The sequence below is a fragment of the Indicator indicator genome, chromosome 18 (genome assembly GCF_027791375.1).
Source record: "Indicator indicator isolate 239-I01 chromosome 18, UM_Iind_1.1, whole genome shotgun sequence".
NCBI lineage: Eukaryota > Metazoa > Chordata > Aves > Piciformes > Indicatoridae > Indicator > Indicator indicator.
In genome coordinates, this window is record NC_072027.1 from 296,020 (window position 1) to 307,666 (window position 11,647).

Sequence of the window (11,647 nt, forward strand, 5' to 3'; positions counted from 1 at the left end):
ACCAATTAGCTAGAGATAAATATAAACTAGGAATGTAAAGTCGGGGCACCTGTGTGACAGGAGAAGTGAATGGGGAGGATTGCTTGGCAGAACCGTTTCCCACTGGTGCAGGGAGCAATGTTTTGATGGCCAAGCCTCTGTGGAAGGCTCACTCCTTTGTACTATCAGCCCTTACATGAACTCCCATACTTAGATCTTACGTCTGAGTATTTTTCACTGAGGTGGGATGTTGTACGAACATCAGGGTTCAGTCCCTGCAGGTAAATCCTGATCTGGGTGAGGTTCGAGCAGGGAGCAGCGCTCAGGTGGCTCCCTACGTGACATAACCCCTGTCGGTGGGGCTGTTGCAGAACGGCTTTGCACAACCTTTGGCAGACGGCAGGTTTGTACCAAATTAAGCCCGGGACCGCTGCTCTTCATGCATAGGTATAGCTGGAGGGAAAAGAAATGGGCAGAAGATGAAGACAAGGAAATGACAGAAACAAACATTATGAGTCTTATGATGTTTTGACTTCCTTAAGTCGTCTGGAAGAAAAGCGAGAGCAGTCACACAAATCCAAGCGCTGGGGCTAACTTCCAAGGCTCCACTAAGAACTGGGTCATGACTTCAAAGAGATGTGCGGAGATTGTTGGAGGGGTTCCGGCTCCCCACTACTCCGCTCAGGGCAGAGGCCAGCTAGGTGTTTCTCAGGCGCTTTCTGGTTCTCTCCTGTGCCCATGCGATGCAGTTTCAGTTCGCTGTGCGCACCACAGCCCCCGGCGTGTCCGCGTCCCGCCCCCGCTCCAGCCTCCCACCGGCATGGTCCTGGCCGGGTTCCTGCTCGCGCCCCGCCCGTGGGCCCGCCCCCCGCAGACGGAGACGCCATTGCGGGTTGTTTGTGCGGGCGGAGGCGGAGGGAGGCGGTGGCGCTAAGGTAGGGACTGTTTTGCTCGCGGCGATCATGTCCACCCCGGCGCGGCGCAGGCTGATGCGCGACTTCAAGAGGTGAGTGGGGACACCCCCCCGCCCCCCTCCTCATCTTGGTCCCACCGGAGCAGCCACCCCAGCCGGGGGATGGTGCCGGCCTGGCAGCAGGGGAAGAGAGCCGCCCGGCTACGGGCCTGGCTCGGCCGTTCGCCGGGTCGGGGGTCGGGCTTCCATCGTCCGGGGGGGAGGAGGGGGCTTCGGGCAGCGGCACGGCGAGAAGCCGCGGTGGGCTGCGCGGGCTCGGCGTGTTTCGGGCCGTTCCTCCAATCCTTTATGGTGAGGGCCCGGGCTGGCACGGAGCCCTCTTCCCCGGGGCCTCCCCGCTGAGGTCGGCGGGACAGGAGCGCGCCGCGAGCCCGCGGCTGGGTCTCTTCTCCCCGTTCCCAGGAGAGCGGGGGTAGAACGCGCCGCGGGGACCCGTCTGGGGAGGCCGCTGCGGAGGTGAGCAGGGCGGGGGTCCCGGCGGGCAGGGCGGCTTTGTTTGCACCGCTCGGCCGGGCGCCGACGGCTGGGGGCGTCTGAGGATAAAAGTTGAAGCGGTGCCTTCAAAACGAGCGGCCGCGGGGCAGCCTGCGGCCGGGGGTCAGGGTTAGGCGTGGGTGGCTTAGGGGTGCCCTTGTCCTGGAAGGTGCAGGCTGGCCCAGGCTGTGTTTGTGCCGTGCTTCCCGCACCCCTCCCTTGCCTCGCACAGGATTGTGGACACCGAAGGTGTTTGGCCCAGATTCTGGACAGACCGGGCACAATTTAGACGCCTTTGAGGCTCGATGGACCTCGGTGTCTCCGAAAATAAGTACAATTCGAAACAGGCATCTGAAAACGAAGCTCAGAGAACTGGCAGATACTTCATTTGCCTGCACGTAACAAAATCCAGAACGCCCTTTAATGCTTGTAAGCACAAGCAACTCTGTCTAAAGTTTTCAGTCACGAGGAGCCTTTTGTATAATGCATGCAGACTGCTGCAGAAGCAGCTATTAGTTGCACTCTTTTAAATGTTAATGCTGTCACCACAGGCTGTAGAATAATTTATTTCCAGTTTGACATATAAACACACTTGGTGTGGAAAAAGGTGGGGGGGTTCCTCGGTGAGCTGTGCAGGGTGATTGCTCTGGGCCGGACTCACTTGTACGTTGGTGGTGAGTCAGCTTTGATAGTGTCTCTTTTTTTAGCATAGCTATATTACACCAGGGCCTGAAAACACATCAGTCAACAGCTGATGTGTGTTGTGGTTGCTGTCTGAGGCTGCCTGTAAAAGTATAGTGGGAAGTAGAATCTCCTGGGGCTGGACAGTTTAGAGATGTGGAGCCAACCTCTCCCACTGGAGTTGGCTGTTGGTGTTTGCAGAGCGGGTGTTGCTTGATTCCTGATCAAATCAAAACAGAATATTCAGGTTTTTTATTGTGTTACTTATACAGATGACATGACTCTGTGACTTTGGGGTGAGAGGCTAGGTGATTTTTTAGGGTTGCCATCAGATGTGGGGTATTACTGATTTTATAACCTCGTGGTACTGATACCTCACTCTGAAAGAGCAAACTGTGGGCTGTGAACTCTGATTCACTTCATTGAACTCCTTTGGCAGACTGTGATTGTCCAGAGCAGCAAAGAGAGAACAGTCTAGTGGACTTTGTATTTCCTCTGATTTGACTAAACCAATAGAAGAAGAAGTTAATAATTTTTTTTTATTCTGTTAGAAAAGGCGTTACACATGCCAGACCTTCCCTAATTGTTAAACATTGCCAGACCCTGTTGGGATCAGTCCCATTTCCCATCCCTGCCTCTCAGTGGCAGGCCCCTGTGGCAGCAGGGTGCACATGGGCTTTAAACTGGCCTGAAACCTAAAGCTGTTCTCAGATGCCTTTGTCAGGCTGAATGCTGTGGCCTGGTCCCTGCTCTCCCTGACCAAAATAGAAGGTGGTTCATGCTGTTGATACCAAGCTGTCTGAACTGTGTGTGCTGGGAGAGCAAGGATGTAAGCACCAAGTTCCGAGGGGATCTGAGGCTGTAAACAGAGCAGGCTCTGCTTCTGGGCTGTCTTTGTAGGGCAACAACACTGTTCAGCATTCACCTGCATTTACACACGGAAATTTAGGCAGAATTTTGGCCCTTGATCTGCAGGGCTTTTGGTGGCAGCTTTTTAAGTGTATTGTGATGTGTTGAAACCTGGTGTTAACACCAAGGACTTGCTTTTGAACCAAGGGCACTCACTTCATTCTTGCATAACTCCAAAGGCTGCATGGGTGGGGTGAGTAAGAGCTGTCATTGAAGGGGGCTGAGCAGGCAAACTGCTGGTCAGGGTCTAAAGTTTTCTTGGGCAGAAATGGGAGCAGGCAGAAGGAGAGTATCTGGACCCTGTTCTTTGGCTGCAATATATATTTGGTCTGTTTCCAGTTTCCCGGAGAGGTTGTGGTGGCTCCAACTCTGGAAGTGTTTGAACTCAGTTTGGGTGGGGCCTTGAGCATTCTGGTCTAGTGGGTGATCTTTAAGGTCTCTTCCAACACATGCCATTCTGTGATTCTAAGTTTGTGGCCTTCAGTAGTGTGCTTCTCCCTAGCCCCAGGATTAAAAGAACTGAAAATAGTTATAAGAACTTGCAGGATTACTTTGGAGATGAGCATGTTTGCTGAGGTGGAGCAGCAGGCAGGCTCTCCCCTCCCTCCCTTCTACAGCAGTCAGATGGGCTCCAGACAGATGCAGCCATGTTGTTCAGGCGGCTCTGGGAGCGCAGGGGAAGCTCCGCTGGCAGTCCCTGTGCTCAGCCCCAGCCAGGCTGCTCTGCCAGTGTCACCAGCTGGTTTTCAGCTCCTATTTCTGGCTGCAGTTTGCTCCCTCCTTTGTTGTGACAGCTAGCAGCAATTGCTCTTCCATATTTCACACGTATACCCCAGCTGCACGCAGTGCTTTGCATGTTCCATGGAGTAAGTGCTTTGCTCCTTGCAGGCTTTCACCTGCCCTCTTGGGCTGTTGTAGGCTGCTGGTGTAAGATGTGAGAAAGCCTTGATGTCTGTCACCCTGTGGCTTTGTCTTCTGCCGTACTGGTGATCTGCAGGGAATGCAGTGTGCTCTCTCAGATACAAACTCTGGATACTGCTGTTAAGTTGTACTTGCAAGTGGAAGAGTTTCATTATCTAATTCCTGTCATTCTGTGTTTGTAATTCCTAGGTTGCAAGAAGACCCTCCTGTGGGTGTCAGTGGTGCACCTTCTGAGAACAATATCATGCAGTGGAATGCAGTTATATTTGGGTAAGAGTTTTGGACAGCTATAAACATCTGTTTCAAAGGGCTAAATATAACAAACCCTGGGGGTTGTTTTTACAATTATTCTCCTATTTCGTGTAGATAAAAATCAGCAAAACTGACCTAGCCTGCTGTTGTGGTAAAAATCTGTTTTCTAGAGGTGATACAGAATGAATAGGAAAGAAAAGTTCGAACTGCAGGTGGCTTCACAAATAGGTTAGACTATGAGGGGATGGTCTGTGAGGAAGCAAGCGTCCCTTCAGACACAGAAGAGCCACATGTTCTTGGCCAGCAGGGATTGAATTGATTCCCAGTGGAATAAAGTACAGGTTCTGTCAAGGAAGTTATGTTACATATCCTACAGAGCAGGAACTGGCTTAGGATCCTTCCATAAAACAGAAGTGTGCTCACTGATAATGTGCTCATTAATTCCAATCCAGTCACATGGTGGCACATGGATTGTTTGGAATGGTCATGGCATCACAGAATGGGATGGGTTGGAAAGGACCTTAAAGATACCCAGTTCCAATCCCCCTGCCATGGGCAGAGGCATCTCCTACTACACCAGGTTGCACAAGGCCACATACAGCCTGGCTTTGAACCTCTGGAGGGTTGAAGCCTCCACAGCTTGCCTGGGCAACCTGTTTCAATGCCTCACCACCCTCAGAGGGAAGATTTTCTTCTTAATGTGTAATTGAAATTAAGTTTCTTCCAGTTTGAAGGCATTACCCCTTGTCCTGTCACTCCATGTCTTTGCAAAATTTCCCTCTCCAGCTCTCCTGTAGCCCCTTTCAAATACTGTAAGGCTACTCTAAGGTCTCCCTGGAGCCTTCTCTTCTCCAGGCTGAAAAGCCTATCACAGCTGATCAAGTAGATACCTCGGCTAGCAGATGGAGTATGGGAAAGTGTCTTAGATATGACAAAACTCCCAGAGGTTGCCTCTGGCTGCTTCTTAATTAATAATTAATTCTTAAATTATTGCCTCAACTTATGTCTTGGGGAGAATGTGAAGACCGAGATTTATTGTGCTGTCTAGAAGTACGTGACTCCTTTTTAACTGAGTTTATTTTTCAAACCTTTCAGGCCAGAAGGGACACCTTTTGAAGATGGTAAGCTGCTAACTTTTATATCTTCTGTCATCCTTATCAACATTGCAAGTATGACACAGCATTCCAGCACGGTGGGAGGTGGAAGGGACCTCTGGACATCACCCAGTCCAACCCCTGCTCCAACAGGGCACCCACAGCAGCTTGCCCAGGATCACAGTGTCCAGGAGGGTTTGGAAGGAGAAGGAGACTCCACAACCTCTCTGAGCAGCCTTCTCCAGGCCTCCAGCACCCTCACACCAAACAACTTTCTCCTCCTGTTCAGATGCAACCTCCTGGGTTCCAGTTTGTGCCCTTTGCCCCTTGTCCTGTTGCTGGACACCACTGAGCAGTCTGGCCCCATCCTCTTACCCCTCAGCCTTTATCTCTTGCTGAGCATTGCTTAGATCCCTTCTGGGGCTGCTCTTCCATATGTTTAGATGGAACCTGCTGGGTTTCCGTTGTGCCTGCTGCTGCTGCCTTATTGTCCTGCATAACAATGCAGCATTGTTGGACAGCACAACTTTGTTGTGTTCACATTGTTCTGCTTCCAAAAAACAAGAGATGTTATCTGTCTGAACTTGGGAACAGATGCAGCAGGCAAACAGGAGTCAGGTCTGGCTGGCTAACAAATGTATTCTGTGTCGTGGTGGTGCATGGGCAGCTGAGGCAGCTCTGAGGCCGTGCCTTTCTCATGCCTTGTTCATACATTAGAGTTCCAGTGGGTGAGGTTGGGCTGGCCCTGCCAGATGTGCTCTCATTTCTGCAAAGCTGAGCCCAGCATAGCAGTGTGCTTCTCTGCTCTCATCTCTGTGGCATGCTTGATTTATCTCTGTTCTCCTAATGAACAGGTGAACGGTCTGGAGTTGCTCTAAGTACAGAGCTCCTGGAGAGGCAGGGAATACCCAACTTGTACATAAACAGGGAAGCTGGTGTGTGAGGAACCTCCCTGAGGCCTGTGAGGAGTAACGAGTTTGGTAATCACAGAGTTCCTGCTGCCCTGGCAGCAGAGGGGTTTTCCTCTGTGTCGTGTTGGAGGAATTGCAGTGAATGATTTCCTGATCCGTAAGCAGAGGTTCTCAGTGAATCAATCAGGAGTTCCAAAGGTTGAGGTTGCTGGTTATGAAATTCCAGTGTTTCCTTGCTGGCACCATGGTGCCTCCTCAATGAAACGTCTCAAAGTCACCAGAGTCCATGGCACCAGCATGTTGGGTCACAGCAGAGAGGGAAGGCAGCAGGATGACACTGTTGCATCCAGCTGCCTTTGCCATGTGTGCAGGAGGCTCCAAGCTTCTACCCAGCTGCTGCTGGGTTGGTTATGATCAATGACTAGTACTTTTGAAATACATGGAAAGAAACCAGCCTTGGTGTAGCAGATGTGATGGTGAAAAGAAATACTGGTGGTGGAGCACAGAGGTGAACTTGTACACGTTCCTGTGCTGTTAGTCACCTAACTGTATTTACCTTTGTTTCAACAGGTACCTTTAAGCTAGTCATAGAGTTCTCAGAAGAATATCCAAATAAGCCTCCAACTGTTAGGTTTCTATCAAAAATGTTCCATCCAAATGGTGAGTAAATAATTTTTATTTAGCCATTAAATGTTATGGTGTGGTCATGTAGTCTGCCAAGCTCCAGAATGCTTAACAGCTCTCCGTCTCTCATTGACTCCATCTCCTAAGTAGATATCTAGGGCAGCCACTGCTTGATGAAAAATTCAGAGTTATGATGCTGTTAAGAAGCAGCTCTGTCTCTCCCTAATTGATACAGAGCTGCAGCAGCAGAGCCTGTCAGCAGCAGCTGCACTTAGGTTGACGTAAAGAGGCAATTCTGGCTGCAGATTCCTGCCCCCTTCCATTTCACAGCAGTCATGGATGTGCAGCCACATCCTGGAGCCAAATGTCATTTAGCTCTGTTGGGTGAGATTTCAGCCTAGTCCATGCCCTCACTTGGGTCACTGTGCCAACCAGTGCCAGCACAGGGGAGAAGGTGTGAGTGCACCTGTGTAGGGAAGGAGGAGGCTGACCCACACTTGGTGATGAGGGCTAGTGCTGTGGTTTCTGCTCCAGAACTTGGTAGCTCTTACCCAGCTTTTGCATGTAGGAAACACAAAGCAGGCCTTTGCTCTTCCAAGCCCCTCTGTGGCTAAGACGAGGTATAGATGGAGCTTGGGGGTTGAATCATAGAATCACTGTGGTTGAAAGAAACCCTTAAGATCATCAAGTCCACCACTGACAGGCCACCATTTAGTCCCTCCAGGGATGGGGACTCCACCACTGCCCTGGGCAGCCTGGCCAGCACTTGACAGATCTTTCAGGGAAGAGAGCAGAAGACTGTTCCAGTATCTCTTGTAGCTTGAGTCCTCTCTCAAGAGAGGCTGACCTTGGCTTCAGCTGTATCACTTCAAGCAGTGCCATGTAACCCTGTGGCTCTGCCAGAGCTTCTGTCTTTTGTTTGGTTTCATTGGCATGAACAAGCCAGAAGACAAGAGTTGGAGCTGGAGTGGCAAGTCTTCATTCCAGGCAGGCTCTAGGAAGGCTGCTAATAGGTATCCAGACAGCAGTGGGATTTCTGGCGCACTTTCCAGTACATTCTGTTGTCTGCCTTGGTGTGTCTGCTGAGTGCAGAGTGTGGGAAAACAGGGCAGGGACTCCCTCTGTTCAGCACCTGATGGCTGCAAGATCCTCTGGCCAAGTGGATTCTGCTGCTGGTTGGTGTCTTGCTGCCTCTGCGCTGTGTATATGGAGCAGTCCCACCAAAGGAACAGGGAGCAGTCTGGCAGTGCCTGTGCTGACAGCAGAATCTTCAGGCCTTCTTTCCCCCTGAAGTGTTATGTTGCTTCTAGTCACACCTCCCTTGAAATGCAAGGTGTCAGACCACCGAAGATGAGGAGGTGCAACTGCTGCCCCCCTGCCTAATGCACCGGTGCCAGCCCAGGATGAGCTGGAGCAGTGACTGCCTGGAGCAGCATGTAAGGAGCCAAGTGTAAGCCAAGTGCAGCATTTCTGAGTGCTGTCTGTTATCTTTACAGTCTATGCAGATGGCAGCATATGCTTAGACATTCTGCAGAACCGCTGGAGCCCAACATATGACGTCTCCTCTATTTTAACTTCAATCCAGGTAACACTGCATCTATTTGAGCAACTAATTAGATGGTTGTTAGTCTGCATCAGAAGCAGACTGGGATGGGGATAGCAGGTACCTATAGGGTGACTTCAGTAGAATCCTGGAAACATAGAGTCGCTTGGGTTGGAAAAGACCTTTTAAATCATAGAATCCTAGAATGGCTCAGCTTGGAAGGGACCTCAGAGCTCATCTGCTCCAACCCCCCTGCCATGGGCAGGGACGCCTCTCAACTAGACTTGACTGCTCAAGGCCTCATCCAGCCTGGCCTTGTACACTTCCAGGGAAGGGGCATTCACAGCCTCCCTGGGCAACCTGTCCAGAGTCTCACCACCCTCATACTGAAGAACTTCCTCCTCAGCTCTAGTCTAGCCCTGCTCTCCCTCAGCTTCAAACTATTCCCCCTTGTCCCGTTTTTTTGGACACCCTGAAGAAAAGTTCCTCTGCAGCCTTCCTGCAGTATCCCTTCAGGTACTGGCAGGCAGCTCCAAGGATGCCCTGGAGCCTTCTCTTCTCCAGGCTGAACACCCCCAGCTCCCTCAGCCAACCATTCTTTAGCGCTGCCAGGCCTGCTGCTAAACCATATCCCTCAGCACCTCTCTGTGTTCTTTGTAACACTTCCAGGAATGGTGAAATACTTGTGAACAAAGGGCAGCTTTTGAGCTCAAATAAAAACTGAGGTGCTAACCTATAGGATTATTAATTTTGAGCTACAAAACTGCCAATAGTTACTGGTTTGGATTCCTTTTTATTTGCTTTTAGTGAAGATCAGGTACAGAGCTGTGTAGGGTGTTTGAGACAGGAACCTTTACTGTGAAGCTGTGCCCTGTGAAGTCCTCAAGGCAACAGTGCTGCTGAAACCTGCTTCCTTTGGAATAAGGAAAATTGGCCTGGCATAGCAAGCAAAACCCCTACACTTTCCTGGCTCCACAGTGATTGTTTTTATTTTTCTACAGTGAAGTTTTGTAGGAGGCATCTTAAGGCCCCGTTCAGTCCTGGATGACAGCAGTAATTAGCAAATAATCAATCAGCATCATGTGTCTGCTGGGTTGGTGGGCCCAGCACTGGAGCAGTGCTGCTGCTTGTGTAGCACAGTAACCTGAGGCTCAGCAGTGTGATTGTGGTGCCTCACCAGGAGCTGAACTGTTTGGGCTTTTTGAACTGGGCTCTTCTGAACACTGCCTGCCTCCTGGAGGACGTGAGCAGGGAGCTGCAGGTTGCTGTGTCTAACCTGGGTCTGCCTCACGTTTTGTGTTCTGCATTTACAGTCACTGCTTGATGAACCTAACCCCAACAGCCCCGCAAACAGCCAGGCAGCACAGCTCTACCAGGAGAACAAACGGGAGTATGAGAAGAGAGTGTCAGCCATCGTGGAGCAGAGCTGGAATGACTCCTAACAGCTGCTGTGCTCCTCGCCCTTGTGTCCAACCTCAGCCCCTAAAGCGGCTGCCCTGGACTTCAAGTGCCACAGGCCTAAGAATCTGCAGAAACAAAACAGCCCTTGCAAACCAAATCCAGCCCAGCCTAGGAAACTGCAGAGCTCGTGTATCTTGGTTAACATCATTTTGATTGCATGGTAGGAATTAAGTTATTGCTCCATGGGTTTGTAATATATCCTGTCTGTATTTGTGTTTCCCAGTGTATGATGTTGCTGTGGAGTTCTCCTGATGGGACAGACACATTTTGTAAATCTGTACTTTTTTCAGATATCAAATGCCTTATTTTTGAATTCTTTAGATTTTTAAATTGGAGAAAGAGCACTTAAAGTTTTTATATATAAATATTTCATGTACAACTGTTAAATACATAACCTTAACGCCAGACACCCTGCTCTCACTCACTCTTGTCCAAGGGCTCATTCCCAGTCTGTTTTTCCTCTTGGTAACATTACACCACGCACTTTACAAACAGCAAAGTTAATCCAAGATGTCAGTGTCTTCGCTGGATGTCTGTGCTTCTCCACCAGAGCTTCACTGGAGCCTGTGTGTCCTCAGTTGTATGAGGAAGGGGAGTAATGGTAGCTGCCAGCTCACAAATGGGGAAGTGATGGAAGAGTTTTGCTTTAAACCCTGCTTCAGACCAGCAGCAGTGGCCAGGGGATCTGGTTGAGGGCCAGGCATGGTGATCATGTATTGTAGTGACTTTTATTCTTCAGGGAGATTGTACTTTACCAAGCTGTAAAATGCTGCCGTCTGAACCTGTCCTGTATTCACTGGCTGATGCTGTAAGAGAGCTCTGAGGATCTCCTGCTCATTAAAGAGGTGTCCCATTAGTTTGCCTTGAGGGTAAGGGAAGGCATTGAGCACCAAGAGAAGGAACCATGCAGAGTGAATGGAGTGACTCCAACACTTGGCTGTGGACCACAGGGTCAGGTCTCATGTCTGTAGCGCAGAGGTTCCACGTCCTCATAACCTGCCAGGTCTAAAGAAGTTTGGGGTTGTAAATGTCAGTGTGGTCATTTCGGTCATTTCTTGCTGTGTTCTGTAAACCAGGCTTCATGGCTACAGTAAAGATCAAGCCCTTTTTTCTCTTTTTTCCTTCCAGCAGTACAATTGTAATCCCTGTGTCATCATTCCAACCAGGATTACCTGCAAATCCCACCCCAAAATACAGCTCCGTGTTGCCTGAACAGCAGTGGAAGTTATTTGGGTGTACCATAGTGATTACTATACCTTGGTCTCAGCAGGAAGATCAATTTACACCTCACACCTGCTTGTTTTTGTGGGAACAGCACTGTTACATTTAGAAACTACCACCAGAATGTTAATCAAACCATTCTGGGGTGGCAGTTTGTGGAGCAGAATGCCTCTGCCTTACATAATCTTAGTGTGGAAAGGCTCTGGGACGCTGGTGCTAAGCAATACTGAACGGCAATCTCCATCAGTTTGCTTCCCTTGAGCCTGTGAGTTTGCGTTCAAAATTCCTTCCATCTACAGATAATTATTAACAGAAACCCAAAAGGATCCATTTGGCACCTTGGCACATCCACTAATGCCCCTGCGACTCTCGGACCGCAGCATGGAGCAGTCGTTTAGCGGCAGACACCCTGCGCCGTTCGCAGGGCTCTCCAGGGCTGCCTCTTTCCCCCAGGGCAGCGGCAGTCCCGTTCCCGTCCGCTTCCCCTGGGCTGTCGGGGGAAGCCTCGGAGCCGGGCCCCGCAGGCATCGGAAGGGCAGGGCCCGCGCGGCCGCTCTTCGTCTCGCCTGCCCGGACGGAGCCGGGGCCGTGCCGCGCAGGCGCG

The 11,647-nt window shown here is 50.5% G+C and overlaps 1 protein-coding gene across 2 annotated transcripts; it reads left to right on the forward strand.

Moving 5' to 3' along the window:
• The first annotated feature begins 901 nt into the window (after positions 1 to 901).
• Positions 902 to 11,018, forward strand: UBE2B (ubiquitin conjugating enzyme E2 B). 2 transcript variants are annotated; one of them, XM_054388916.1, is made up of 6 exons: positions 902 to 985; positions 4,127 to 4,207; positions 5,285 to 5,310; positions 6,765 to 6,854; positions 8,315 to 8,403; positions 9,675 to 11,018. In XM_054388916.1, exons 1-6 carry the CDS (start codon positions 942 to 944, stop codon positions 9,801 to 9,803), a joined length of 459 nt encoding a protein of 152 aa, XP_054244891.1. In that variant the 5' UTR covers positions 902 to 941; the 3' UTR covers positions 9,804 to 11,018. The 2 variants fall into 2 exon arrangements, with proteins under 2 accessions (XP_054244891.1, XP_054244893.1); XM_054388918.1 differs by lacking the exon at positions 6,765 to 6,854.
• The last annotated feature ends 629 nt before the right edge of the window (positions 11,019 to 11,647 follow it).

Coding starts and splice junctions, on each gene's coding strand:
- UBE2B (XM_054388916.1), top strand. CDS start 942: ATGTCCACCCCGGCGCGGCGCAGGCTGATGCGCGACTTCAAGAG. Junction 986..4,126: donor CTGATGCGCGACTTCAAGAG/GTGAGTGGGGAC, acceptor TGTAATTCCTAG/GTTGCAAGAAGACCCTCCTG. Junction 6,855..8,314: donor AAAAATGTTCCATCCAAATG/GTGAGTAAATAA, acceptor TTATCTTTACAG/TCTATGCAGATGGCAGCATA.